The following is a 14,690-nucleotide window of genomic DNA, read 5'->3' as shown; positions in this document are numbered from 1 at the left end:
TTACGCGGTGTCGTTTTTCTCCTGCTTCCACCTCGAGGTAAGTTTTCTATGTTGCCCCTTTCTTTCACACGCTTCAGAAATTTCTGAACTGTTCTGCCGTTTATCCCTGTTATTTCCTCAATTTTATAACTCGAAAATCCATCATTTGACATATGTACAATGATATCTTTCTGCTCTCTTGTCAATTCCTTGCCGTGCGGTGCCATTTTGCTATGCAGACGATATTTGTTTAACAAAGGGGGATAATTCAAAAACTCAATGAAACGAAAGTAGAAAATAACTACAAAAATACCGGGAACACTTTTTTATTCAGGATAACAACGAATGTATCGTGTATCTCATTCTGTAATACGCAGGACGCATGCGAGAGTTTACAACGTCGGCCATTTTGCGAACTCATTTATGTCGTACTACTGTATTCTAACCCAGATCCCATATAGCTTTACGCTACATATTTAAAAATTATTCATTTTTACTCTAAAAGTACTTTGGACATAAACTCTATTATGGATATAGCAGAACAGTTTGATAGTATATAAAAACAAATAAATAGGCCCATATCTCTGTGCACTTCACACCCTATGAGATCACAACGAAAAAGTACGTCACGACGTACATCTTATAGTTAACATGGTTAATGTCTATTTGTTGTCGTTATTGACTGCCGTTATCAAGTGATAAGCCGTATACGAGAAAATTTTTCTTGTCAAATGCTGGTCAAATATTATATTATTTCAATTTCGTATCAAATCACTCAACATTTTTATATATGGTTTACGCGAAGGTCATAATTCATATTGTGATCTTGAAATCGCCCCTCTATTTTCTCCCGATCCCGATCATCACTACGTTGTAAGAAAATCTAATTTACATAATTATTGCGAGCAGAGTGTAAAGGAGTAACGATATACGGTGTATGGTGGTGCATAAAGTGTATATATTTATATTCCTATTACAAAAGGAATATTTAGGACAGACACATAAAGAACCCCCCTTTCCGTATCTGATTATTTCTAGCATACTCTTGAAAATGAAAAAGAGTATCCTACATTAGATGCATTTTAAACTTCCCTTTATCGTAACACTTGCTATCTATAGATCTGGGTTTTTACTATATCAACTATCTTTTTTAATATAGGAAGTCTCATAATTTTTCATGAAAAAGTGAAGATAATGAACAATCTTATAATGATTACACAATTTAGAGTAGGGTAAAGACGGATCCTTGTTAAAGTAAATAGGAGTGGTGGCAACTGCGGTGCCAGTAGTAGTGGTCATGAGAATGTGAGGGGTTTTATGTGGTGTATAGGTGGTGGTACATAATTGGTGGTATATGGTGTTAATGAAAATTTGGGTGGTAATATATGGTGTTAACGAAAATGTGAGCGGTGTTATGGTGGTGAAACATGCAAACTAATAACGCTAAATCAATCTCTTTAATTAATATTATGGAAAGAAATGCAAAATTAAGGACCTATAATTATAGGTAATAGTGTGAGTAGTGTTAAAGAAACCGTAAATCATGGGAACTGGTGTGCCGACAGTGGGGAGTGGGTGTTATTTAGCGTATAAGTGGTAGTGTGTGGTGTACAAGTGGTGGTATGGGGGTGTATAGGTGGTGGTATGTGGTGTATAAGTGGTGATATGTGGTGTTAATAAAATGTGGGTGGTAGTATGGTGGTGACACACGCAAACTAATAACGGTAGATCAATCTCTTTCATTAATATTCTGATGCAAAGAAATGCATAACTTCGGACCTATATGAGTAGTGGTATGAGTTATGTTAAAGAAGATGTAAGTGATGGCATGTGGTGTGTCAGTAGTGGTGTACAGTTGGTGGTATGGGGTGTATAGGAGGTGGTAGGTGGTGTATGAGTGGTAGTATGTGGTGTATAGGTGGTGGTATGTGGTGTTAATGGAAATGTGAGTGATAGTATGGTGGTGACACATGCAAACTAAAAACGGTAGATCAATCTCTTTCATTAATATTGTTATGCTAAGAAATGCAAAACTATATAGGTAGTGTTGTGAGTTATGTTAAAGAAGATGCAAGTGATGGCATCTGGTGTGCCAGTAGTGGTGTACAGGTGGTGGTATGGGGTGTATAGGTGATGGTATGTGGTGTTTGAGTGGTGTATAGGTGGTGGTATGTGGTGTATAGGTGGTGTTAATGGAAATGTGAATGGTAGTATGGTGGTGTTAATGGAAATGTGCGTGGTAGTATGATGGGGATACATGCAAACTAATAACGATAGATCTATCTCTTTCATTAATATTGTTATGTAAACTATCAATTCTCAGACCTGTATAGGTAGTGGTGTGATTGGTGTAGAAAAAAAACACGGTGTTAAAAACTCAAGTGTTAGCATCTGATGTGCCATTAGCTGTGTGTAAATGGTGTTTATGGAAATGTGGATGGTGGTACGTGGTGTATAAGTGGTGGTATGTGGTGTTAATGAAAATAAGGGTTGTGGTATGTGGTGTTAACGAAAGTGTAGGTAGAGTGTGTGATGTTAACGAAAGTGTGGATGGTAGTAGTTGACTGGTTATTTCATGTTTCGCGAGAAATTTTCACCCTTATATACACCACTTGTGGATGAAGTCCTATGCTTAGTGGTTATTACCCCTAGCAGTGAGGGCTCTTTAGCGTGCAAACGCCTACCGCCATATAGGGCCTTCCGAAAGACCCGTAAATGCAGTGCATTTGGAGGACCAATCACTATCAATGTATACGTCTTAGGTTGGCGCTGCCATGGCATGAAGGGGATTCAAATTCATGAGCTTCCGGTTAGGAAGCGAACGCTCTACCATTGAGCAATGCGACCAGTAATTGCGTGGTGATGGTGGCGGAAGTATATAAAGAACCTAAAAGCCAGGAATTATTCATTCACTTTTGTGCATTTGAGCAATTAACATGATTGAGTGCTCAGAGTGTCATGCTTTATTTTCCCGCAAAGATGCCATGATGCTTCATAAAAGACTAAAACACGTGGACAGCGATGAGGAAGAGGATATTGACATGAGTGATGTATCTCCAACACAGAGTGATACTGACAGTGACGCAGAGGAAGACAATATCGTCTTTTGCCAAATGGCACATAAAGCGCGAAAACACATTGCCGGAGAGTGGCAGAAGAGATACGAGAAATACTTGAACCAAAATATGTCAGAAAAGAAAGCTAGTAAGAAAGCAGACGAAAAGACCAAAGGAGAAACTTAACAACAGTTTAGAAAATTGTATGAGCGGTTCCTTTACGATCAGTATCAGTTGCAAGAAAACAAAACGCACGAACAGGTGACAGACGCCACCGATGAATTTGTATCCGACAATCATGGATTAAAGAAATCCATTAAGATGGCTCTTCGCAAAAACAAATATTTACTTGAATCTTACCTAGATAAGTACGACAATGATGAAGATGAGGAGGAGGAAGATGAGGAGGAAGACGAGAAGAGGAAGACTAACCGATGCGACAGAATCACATTTCTGTATAACGAGAAACCCATAAATAAACACTGTCTTTAAAAACTTAATTCATTCAAATATTGACCTGCATCTACTTGAAGGAAAAAGCTACATGAAATGGCATTTTGTATCTGAAATATGCAATAAATAAAATTGTAAACCTACGAAAATGTGTTATTTTTTATAACATGGGTATTACGAAGCGAACTCACATAATACTTTACAAGATGTGCACCAGTATGAAGAGACGGGAGTTGGTCATTTTTATCATTTGAGTCATCATGGCTCAACGTGAAGGGTTTTATTTTACGCTCCCCAGTGATGGGTCTAAGGAATCCGAACAATACGTCAGCTCAGTTTAAAATCTTATTACCCCAATCCCTGGATTTGACGGACGGGGATTGGGAAGTCGGTTTAACCGAAATGATGTTTCCCAATGCCTTGAAAAACATCACAGTGGAAGAGGCTTATTTCGATATCCTCGTCCCAGAAGATTTCCTTCCCCACGTCAAAAATCCGGATATTTTCAAATGGGGACGATTTCGACTGGAAAAAGTCAAGCTGCATCCTTTGAGACAGTGCCCCGTACTGGTCGAATGGCCCAATTCCCCCTGGGCTCAGCTCATCGATAGCAAGATGGCTATCGTCCGAATTCACTTTAGATCCGGAGCTTACGTTCATTCCGCGGCTTTAATCGACGAAATCAACGAAGGACTGAAAAGAAGTATGAAAAAGATATGGAAAACGATGGGTAACCCCAAAGAAGAGAGTTTCATGAAATTAGTTTATTTCGAAAAATACGAGCGAATCATGTATCAGTTTAAAGGGAAAACACTCAGAAAAAAAAACCCTTGTGCGTTCGTTTCCCCACATCCTTAGCTTACAAGCTTGGTATGGATAGTCAGAAACTCATCCTTCCGAACGAAACCCTAACCAAATGGATCAACGTGACTTACATGGGGAACAATACCACAGATGTCTACGAAACTCTGAAGTCCATGTACGTGTATTGCGATGTCGTGAATTCTCAGGTAGTGGGATCCAACGAATTGAAATTATTAAGGGTGGTTCCTTGTATGTTTCACCTGGTGGACGGACAACAAGCCAAATGGGAACCCATCAGGACCGAATATTTGAAACTGAGTAAAAAACATTTCGATACCATCAACATTCACATCATGACCTCTCTGGGTACCGTTATGCCCTTTTTAAATGGTAGAATACTACTGAAACCTCATTTCCGAAAAGTGTATTGAATAGAAAAGTCGTGTTACGATGAAGTATCATCGCGGGGTCAGACGTCAGAAAGGACACGGACTATTCACCATTCTCCTCCCAATGATTGGTAGTGCCATAGCCGGAGCCATCCAAAGGGGGGGGGGAGGAAAGAAAAAAATGAGGCTTTGTAAAAAGTATAAAAAGCGTGTTTAACGAGACAGTCTCCACAAGATTATCCTAATGGGTTATTACAGCCTAATACATGAAAGGCGAATTTAACGAACAATGATCAATCGCATAACTCCTATAAGCAATACAAAATAGATAGTTGGGCAAACACAGACCCCTGGACCCACCAGAGGTGGGATCAGGTGCCTAGGAGGAGTAAGCATCCCCTGACGACCGGTCACACCCACTTAGAGCCCTATATCCTGATCCGGTAAAAGGAGTTATCCATAGTCAAAATCAGTGTGTCAAGAACGGTCTAACAATCGGTATGAAATACGTCAGATAGCATTTGAGCATCTAACGTATGAGAGGTCTGCATAGCTGACATTAGATACTCAGAAGCAAGAAGACCGCATAGATAAACAGGTGAAAATGGTTCAGACCATGCATTGCCCTGTCAGAAATCTATTTATTCCCCGAACTAGCATGGAGAGAGAGCTGGCAATACCCTCAAGACCCAAAGAAAAAAAGAAGAGTTTCTCATTATCAATATCACCTTAGCATTGGCAACAGAATCATTGAATTGAACAGAAGGTCACCAACCACATGGCTATCCTTGAAAAAAAAAAGTAGAAGAACTAGATCCAACCAAACTCACAGCATCGAAAAATAACAACCTCTGGTACATCTGTAGTGAAATGGAGCATTGATCGCTAGATTTCCCCATGTACCCTGTTACAAATGCGGACAGTTAGGACCCTGGATAAATGACTGACAGCCACTAGAAATCAAAGTAATGTCTTTCACAATGAGGTCAACGAGCCTTCAAAACCCCGGAACCCCTAAAAAGAAGAGTGAACTTGTGTGATTGCGTTCAAACTGTGTGACTTATTTCCATGTGTTCTTATAATGGTTTTAAAAATTGCATGTTTAATAATATGTAAAACATTCAAATGGTTTATCTTTTACTAATTCCGAGAAATTGTTTCTCATTGAATTAAGACTCCCCCATACAAAAATAATGGCACAACTGTTACCACCACTCATATCTACTTTAACAAGGATCCGTGTTTACCCTACTCTAAATTGTGTAATCATTATAAGATTGTTCATCATCTTCACTTTTTAGGTTACCTGAGTAAACTCAGGTGACCTATTGCAATTGGTTTTCGTCCGTCGTGCGTTAACAATTGAACATTTTATACTTCTTCTTAATAACTACGGGTCCGATTCTTTTCAAATTTGATATGAAGCATCATTGGGACAAGGGGGACATAAATTGTAAGTTTCAGGACTCCAGCACCCCTGGGGTCCTAGGGGCGGGGCAAAAAATGACAATTTTTCAAAAATCTTCTCAAGAACCACACACATGTAAGAAATACTAAATGCATAGCGATGTAGAGGAAGGCCTCTACCAAAATTGTAAATTTCATGATCCCCAGGGTAGGGGTTCTGACCCCAGGGTGGGGCCAAACTTGTTATATAGTGTTTATGTGTAAAACACTTAAATTACATCTTCTTTAATGCTATTTATACTAAATTGAAAGTAAATAGATATTTAGGAAGAACAGGTAGTCCTTTACCAAAATTATGAATTTGATTATTCCAGGGGTAGGGGTTTTGGTATCCGGGTGGGGCCAAAATGGTCAGTTATTAAATGTGTGAACAATAGACATTTTTAACTTCTTCTTAATACCCTACCCCCAAAATTTCAGTTCCCGGGGTAGGGGTCTTCGATGATTACGAACCCGATGTTTATTCACTTAGTGTAATGCATTATGCATAAAAATTGGAGGGACGAATCTCCGTAACTAGAGAGAGCAACATCACATTTTTTCATAGTGGTGGGAGAGGACCACTAATACCATACCCCCAAAATTTCAGTCCCCGGGGTAGGGGTCTTCAATGATTCCGAACCCGATGTTTATTCACTTAGTGTAATGCATTATGCATAAAAATTGGAGGGACGGATCTTTGTAACTAGAGAGAGTAACATTACCATTTCTTCACAGTGGTGGGAGAGGACCACTAATACCCGTCCCCAAAATTTCAGTCCCTGGGGTTGGGGTCTTCGATGATTATTTAAAAAAGTTGGAGGAGCGGATCTCCATAACTTAAGAGAGTAGCATCACCATTTCTTCACAGTGGTAGGAGACGACTACTATTAGCCTTCCCCCAAAATTCCAGTCCCCGGGGTAGGGGTCTTCGATGATTTCGAACTTTATGTTTATTCGCTTAATGTAATGCATTATGCATAAAAATTGGAGGGACGGATCTTTGTAACTAGAGAGAGTAACATCACCATTTCTGCACAGTGGTGGGAGAGGACCACTAATACCCGTCCCCAAAATTTCAGTCCCTGGGGTTGGGGTCTTCGATGATGCCGAACCCGATGTTTATTCACTAAGTGTAATGCATTATTTAAAAAAGTTGGAGGAGCGGATCTCCATAACTTAAGAGAGTATCATCACCATTTCTTCACAGTGGTAGGAGACGACTACTAATAGCCTTCCCCCAAAATTCCAGTCCCCGGGGTAGGGGTCTTCGATGATTTCGAACCGATGTTTATTCACTAAGTGTAATGCATTATTAAAAAAAGTTGGAGGAGTGGATCTCCATAACTAGTGAGAGTACCATCACCATTTCTTCACAGTGGTAATAATATCTTACCCCCAAAATATCAGTCCCTGGGGTAGGGGTCTTCGTTGATTCCGAACCCGATGTTTATTCACTTAGTGTAATGCGTTATGCATAAAAAATGAGGGGGCGGATCTCAATAACTGGAGAGAGTACCATCACCATTTCTTCATAGTGGTGGCAGTGGACGACTGATATCATACCTCCAAAATTTCATTTCCTGGGGTAGGGGTCTTCGATGATTTCGAACCGATATTTATTCACTAAGTGTAATGCATTATTAAAAAAAGTTGGAGGAGTAGATCTCCGTAACTAGAAAGAGTACCATCACCATTTCTTTACTGTGGTAGGAGTGGATGACTAATACAATACCCCCAAAATTTCAGTCCCTGGGGTAGGCGTCTTCGATGATTCCGAGCCCGATGTCTATTCACTAAGTGTTATGCATTGTGCATAAAAAATAGAGGGGCGGATCTCCTTAAAAAGCGAGAGTACCATCACCATTTCTTTACAGTGGTGGGAGTGGATGACCTATACCTTTCCCCCAAATTTTCAGTCCCCTGGGTAGGGGTCTTTGATGATACCGAACCCGATGTTTATTCACTTAGTGTAATCCGTTGTGTTTAAAAATTAGGGGCCAATCTCCGTAACTAGTTATAGTACCATCACCATTTCTTCACAGTGGTGGGAGAGGACCACTAATACCTTACCCCCTAAATTTCAGTCCCCGGGGTAGGGGTCTTCGATGATTTCGAACCCGATGTTTATTCACTAAGTGTAATGCGTTATTAAAAAAAGTTGGAGGAGCGGATCTCCATAACTAAAGAGAGTACTACCACCATTTCTTCACAGTGGTGGGAGAGGACCACTAATACCCGTCCCCAAAATTTCAGTCCCTGGGGTTGGGATCTTCGATAATTCCGAACCCGATGTTTATTCACTTAGTGTTATGCATTATTTAAAAACGTTGGAGTAGCGGATCTCCATAACTTAAGAGAGTACCATCACCATTTCTACACAGTGGTATGAGACAACTACTAATAGCCTTCCCCCAAAATTCCAGTCCCTGGGTAAGGGGTCTTCGATGATTTCGAACCGATGTTTATTCACTAAGTGTAATGCGTTATTAAAAAAAAGTTGGAGGAGCGGATCTCCATAACTAGTGAGAGTACTATCACAATTTCTTCATAGTGGTGGCAGTGGATGACTAATATCTTACCCCCAAAATTTCAGTCTCCTGGGTAGGGGTCTTCGATGATTTCGATTCCGATGTTTATTCACTAAGTGTAATGCGTTATTAAAAAAAGTTGGAGGAGTGGATCTCTGTAACTAGAGAGAGTACCATCACAATTTCTTTACAGTGGTAGGAGTGGACGACCATATCCCCAAAATTTCAGTCCCCGGGGTACGCGTCTTCGATTATTCCGAGCCCGATGTCTATTCACTTAGTGTAATGCATTATGCATAAAAAATAGAGGGGCGGATCTCCTTAGAAAGCGAGAGTACCATCACCATTTCTTTACAGTGGTGGGAGTGGATGACCTTTATCTTACCTCCAAATTTTCAGACCACTGGTAGGGTCTTTGATGATACCGAACCCGATGTTTATTCACTAAGTGTAATGCGTTATGCATAAAAATTGGAGTGGCGGATCTCCGTAACTAGAGAGAGTAAGATCACCATTTTTTCATAGTGTTGGGAGAGGACCACTAATAGCCTTCCCGCAAAATTTCATTCCCTGGGGTAGGGGTCTTCGATGATTCCGAACCCTATGTTTATTCACTAAGTGTTATGCATAAAAATTGGAGGGGCGGATTTTTGTAACTAGATAGAGTAACATCACAATTTCTTCATAGTGGTGGGAGTGGACCACTAATACCTTACCCCCAAAATTTCAGTCCCTGGGGTAGGGGTCTTCGATGATTGCGAACCCGATGTTTATTCACCTAGTGTAATGCTTTATGCATAAAAAATGGAGGGGTGGATCTTAATAACTAGAGAGAGTACCATCACGATTTCTTCATAGTGGTGGCAGTGGACGACTAATAGCGAGCCAGCGGGGGAGCGCTGGCTCGTACTGCGAGCTCTAATGACTAGAACGCGGGAAATAATCCGAGCTAAATCTCAACCTCTAACAAGAATTTTTTTTTGACGCCAATCCCAGAAGTCCCTCGTACAAAATGGCGGATGGTTCGATTCGTAAAATAATAATTAAAAAAATCTTTGAAGTATTACAAACCTTTCTTATTTGAAAGGAAAGGATGACAATCATATTCTTCCCCCTTTCTTTTTCTAAAGAAATGTAAACAGTCACGTCACAACTACCAGGCTACGTCACAACACGCTCGTTGCATTTCCCGCTAAACTGGTTCCTACATTGGCGAGAAGAGCAATTAAGACAGTAATCCTACGTATTGACAGTGAACCAGATCAGTTTTCCTTCTTTTCAATATAAATTTTTTGAAAATGTATTCAGATATGCTGCGCTCGCCCCAACGGTCACACCGTAATCATATTACCTTACCCCCAAAATTACAGTTCCCGGGGTAGGGGTCTTCGATTATTTCAAACCCGATGTTTATTCACTAAGTGTAATGTGTTATTAAAAAAAGTTGGAGAAGTGGATCTCTGTAACTAGAGAGAGTACCATCACAATTTCTTTACAGTGGTAGGAGTGGATGACTAATACCATACCCCCAAAATTTCAGTCCCCGGGGTCTTCGATGATTCCGAGCCCGATGTCTATTCACTAAGTGTTATGCATTGTGCATAAAAAATAGAGGGGCGGATCTCCTTAAAAAGCGAGAGTACCATCACCATTTCTTTACAGTGGTGGGAGTGGATGACCTATACCTTTCCCCCAAATTTTCAGTCCCTGGGGTAGGGTCTTTGATGATACCGAACCCGATGTTTATTCACTAAGTGTAATGCATTATGCATAAAAATTAGAGGGGCGGATCTTTGTAACTAGAGAGAGTAACATCACTATTTTTTCATAGTGGTGGGAGTCGACCACTAATACATTCCCCCTAAAATATCAGTCCCTGGGGTAGGCGTCTTCGATGATTTCGAACCCGATGTTTATTCACTAAGTGTAATGCGTTATTTAAAAAAAAGTTGGAGGAGCGGATCTCCATAACTAGAGAGAGTACTATCACCATTTCTTCACAGTGGTGGGAGAGGACCACCACTACCATTCCCCCAAAATTTCAGTCTCCGGGGTAGGGGTCTTCGATGATTCCGAACCCGATGTTTATTCACTAAGTGTAATGCGTTATACATAAAAATTGGAGGAGCGGATCTCCGTAACTAGAGAGATTACCATCACCATTTCTTTACAGTGTTTGGGGTTGGTAACTGGCACCCCATCCTTATAATTCCAGTCTGATGTTGTTTTATGCATATAGAAATTTGAATTGCGAACTGCGTTCTAGAATGCAGGTCACTATTGAATTGCGAATAGTGATCTGCGAACTGCGTTCCAAAATCTCAGTTTTGGAATATCTGCTTTTATCGATAGAATCTCTCTCTCTCTCTCTCTCTCTCTCTCTCTCTCTCTCTATATATATATATATATATATATATATAGAAAAAACTTTAAACACTTTGTAGAAATATTTCGACCGTGTTACCGGTCTTCTTCAGTCGTGTTTATCTTTCATAGCAACGTAACGCACGACTACATACACGAAAGTACTATGACATCACAGTAAGTATTATAAACGTCAAAGTTGATATTGCGCGAAAAACATTTGAGAAAGGTAAGAGTCTAATAATAAAATGAACAATTCTCACCTGACCTAGTGGACACATCCTAAAATATGACTGCGTACAATTAGATATTTGGTATTAGTAATGAAACAGAATTTTAGAAATGTTTGTTCACAAAGCAGTCAACTACTGGCCTAAGTGAATACAAACAAGAAATATTACAGTAAGTAGTTAATCGTAAATACATCAATATTGTTATAATCAGTTATTATAACACGTTCTTTGCATACAAGTCTTACAGGATATTAATTATTAAAGACAAAAATGTTCCCTTTTGTTTATTCCGTGTAGTACATAAGTATTTAATTTTTTCTTCCATAAATTTTCTCTAAAGCGACGATAAATGTCATCTTTGTAAAGTTTTTCAATATATATACATACTCGGGACAACATTTTATAATATTGTTTTATTTTCCTACCCATGTAACATCCTTGTTGTACAGCGCATTTTCAATCAGTATTATATAAGCCAACTCAAGACCAATGTCAATGTAGAAACCCTTAACATGTATATATGGTATACATCTGTATATTTTATTGTGTGGTTCTACTTAATTGTATACAATACTCTAAGTAAGCTGTCTTGAATATTTAATACGTGTATCTGTATATGGTATGCATGTGTACATATTGTGGTATCATTTATTTATTTTAAGTATACTATAAATAAGCTGTCTCAACACTTAGGGTACAAGACTGCAAGTCTGATCGACTTGGCTCGGGCACCGTCCCTTGGTACCCTCTGTGTTTGTGACAACATTTTATAATATTGTTTTACTTTACTTCCCATATAGCACACTTATTGTACAGTACATTTCCAATCAGTATTGTGATGAAAATTCAATACCTATGTCAATGTAGAAACCTTTAACATGTGTACATGGTACACATGTGTAAATTGTATCATGTAGTTATAATGTTTAATTGTTAATTTGTATAATATGCCCCTTGATTGGTGAATAAATATATATATATATATATATATATATATATATATATATATATATATATAATCGTATCGGGAATCTTATCGTCTTTACCATGCTTACAGTTTCTATGACAACCCAAAAAACTACACCAGCCCCGATCTCAACAACACCTGCTTCAACAACAGGTATAACATCAGCCGCCAAAGCATCAACCACAAAAAGTGTTTCTAAACTGACGACTACGCAGTTTGTGTTGCCTTCTGGTACAGGTATCACGTAATGAGGCCAACAATATATACCTTCTTAACAATTTTTATTCATTTATAGTACAATTATTTTCATTTATATATATTGGTTATAACTTACCTGCTTTAGACATGAAACATTCAGAACATTTTGATCCTGCATGTATCATGCTTGCAAACTGTAGGTACTAAACTCTTACATTTATATATTTTATATATAATTTCCTTGCGATAGATTGCCAAGATGTGCGTAGCGATTGCCGGAACCACTTACATGCCTGTGAGGGGGTGTTCCAAACATGGGCCATGACAAACTGCGCGCGTACTTGTGGACATTGTTACAGTATGACATCACAGATACACAAAATTCTGCCTTTTTGAGTCTTATTCATAGGGTTTGATATCCAAAACCGCATCAAAAATTTAAAAAAGAATAATGATACAAACTGTATTTGTATTTAAAATTAACATGTCATCTTTGGTAGATTCTCCACTATGCGAGGATACGGCGGACTCCGTTCACCTGCCCTCTACTGTTTGTACAGATCCAGATCTTCAGGACTTCGCCATGACGTCATGCAGGAAATTCTGCAGATTTTGTATGGAACTATAGATAGCAATTTCCACATCTTGACATGACGTTTTGGAGATTTTTTTAAATATACACTTTTATAATATATATATATATATATATATATATATATATATATATTTATAGGTGACAATGACACGACACACCCCGTGAAGATGACGACACAATCTGTTCCCACAACAACACCTAGTGCGTCAATGATATCGTCATTTACCATGAAAATTCCAACGAAAATTCCCAAAATTGAAATTCCATAGATCAGTTCATTCTTAACAGCTTTCTGTAATAAAAAGTGTATATTACAATGTTTTGTATTGTAAAAGACCACTATATAATTTCTTTGCAATAGATTGTCAAGACGTGCGTAGCGATTGCCGGAACCACTTACATGCCTGTGAGGGGGTGTTCCAAACATGGGCCATGACAAACTGCGCGCGTACTTGTGGATATTGTTACAGTAAGCCATCACAGACACACAGAAAAATTCTGCCTTTTGAGTCTTATTCATGGGGTTTGATATCCAAAACCAAATTAATTTTTTTTTTAAAAAGAATGATATAAACTGTATATTGTAATTAAAATGAACATGTCATCTTTGGTAGATTCTCCACTATGCGAGGATACGGCGGACTGCGTTCACTTGCCCTCTACTGTTTGTACCGATCCAGATCTTCAGGATTTCGCCATGACATCATGCAGGAAATTCTGCAAATTTTGTATGGGACTATATATAGCAATTTTCACATCTTGACATGACGTTTTGGAGATTTTTTTAAATATACACTTTTATAATATATATTTATAGGTAACAATGACACGACACACGCCGTGAAGATTACAACACAATCTGCTCCCATGACAACACCCAGTGCGTGAATGACATCGTCATTTACCATGAAAATTCCTAAAGCTGCAATTCCATAGTCCCGTTCATTCTTAACACGTTCTGTAATAAATAAGTTTATATTACGATATTTTGTTATAGACCATACATATAGTGGTAAACTTTAGTTTACAGTCAGTCTAGGCTCAATGTCCTCTTGACTTTGAACATTCGATGTCTTGGGGGCAGTTCTCATGTACTGAAGGCATCGACACTTTATATGAAGGGAAATTGACGGAAATAATTAACCAGACATGGCAACCTAGCTAGTGGTTAGGGCGCTCGTATCGAAATATGGAGCGCCAAATTATATATATAATATATCAAAAATGAATGAAGAAATCGGCACAGTTGTTAAATAATTCAAAAGAATAAAATCCAAAATGATCACAAATTAATCCACGATCAGTTCCTGCTAGTACTTTCGCCTTGCAGCTAGCTCTTCAGACAGTTTGTCTTGAATGTTTCAGTTGTAACATTAAAAAGTAAACGTTCATTGACATTATAACGTCAGGTAGTGGTGTTGACAATTTAACGTCAATAGAATAACATATACATGTATGAAAATATTGATGTACATAGAATAAATGCTTTTAAAGCTATTTACGGTTAAGTTTAGGTTTAAAAGGTTTGATGAAATAATCTTCCTTTGCTAAACAAAGATTTTCACTGTTTTTCTGAAGTTTTTAAAAAGGGAATAAAATGAAATGGGGGTTGAAATTCTGATATGATTTTCTACAATATTTCATATTTTCTTTTTTGTTGTTAATAAAATTCTAC

At 38.5% G+C, this 14,690-nt stretch overlaps 1 protein-coding gene across 1 annotated transcript in view; it reads left to right on the top strand.

The window, feature by feature from the left end:
- Nucleotides 1–13,999, top strand: part of LOC125681866 (von Willebrand factor D and EGF domain-containing protein-like) — a 45,242-nt gene extending 31,243 nt beyond the window's left edge. The window contains exons 22-28 of the mRNA XM_056144438.1: nucleotides 12,313–12,459; nucleotides 12,671–12,778; nucleotides 12,921–13,034; nucleotides 13,154–13,216; nucleotides 13,377–13,484; nucleotides 13,630–13,743; nucleotides 13,833–13,999. Coding sequence (XP_056000413.1) covers nucleotides 12,313–12,459; nucleotides 12,671–12,778; nucleotides 12,921–13,034; nucleotides 13,154–13,216; nucleotides 13,377–13,484; nucleotides 13,630–13,743; nucleotides 13,833–13,903 — 725 coding nt within the window. The 3' untranslated portion in view covers nucleotides 13,904–13,999. The remainder of the gene's footprint in view (nucleotides 1–12,312; nucleotides 12,460–12,670; nucleotides 12,779–12,920; nucleotides 13,035–13,153; nucleotides 13,217–13,376; nucleotides 13,485–13,629; nucleotides 13,744–13,832) is intronic.
- Nucleotides 14,000–14,690: the final 691 nt, after the last annotated feature.

Source organism: Ostrea edulis, chromosome 1 (assembly GCF_947568905.1).
Source record: "Ostrea edulis chromosome 1, xbOstEdul1.1, whole genome shotgun sequence".
Taxonomy (NCBI): domain Eukaryota; kingdom Metazoa; phylum Mollusca; class Bivalvia; order Ostreida; family Ostreidae; genus Ostrea; species Ostrea edulis.
This window is presented reverse-complemented; position numbering and strand designations above follow the sequence as displayed.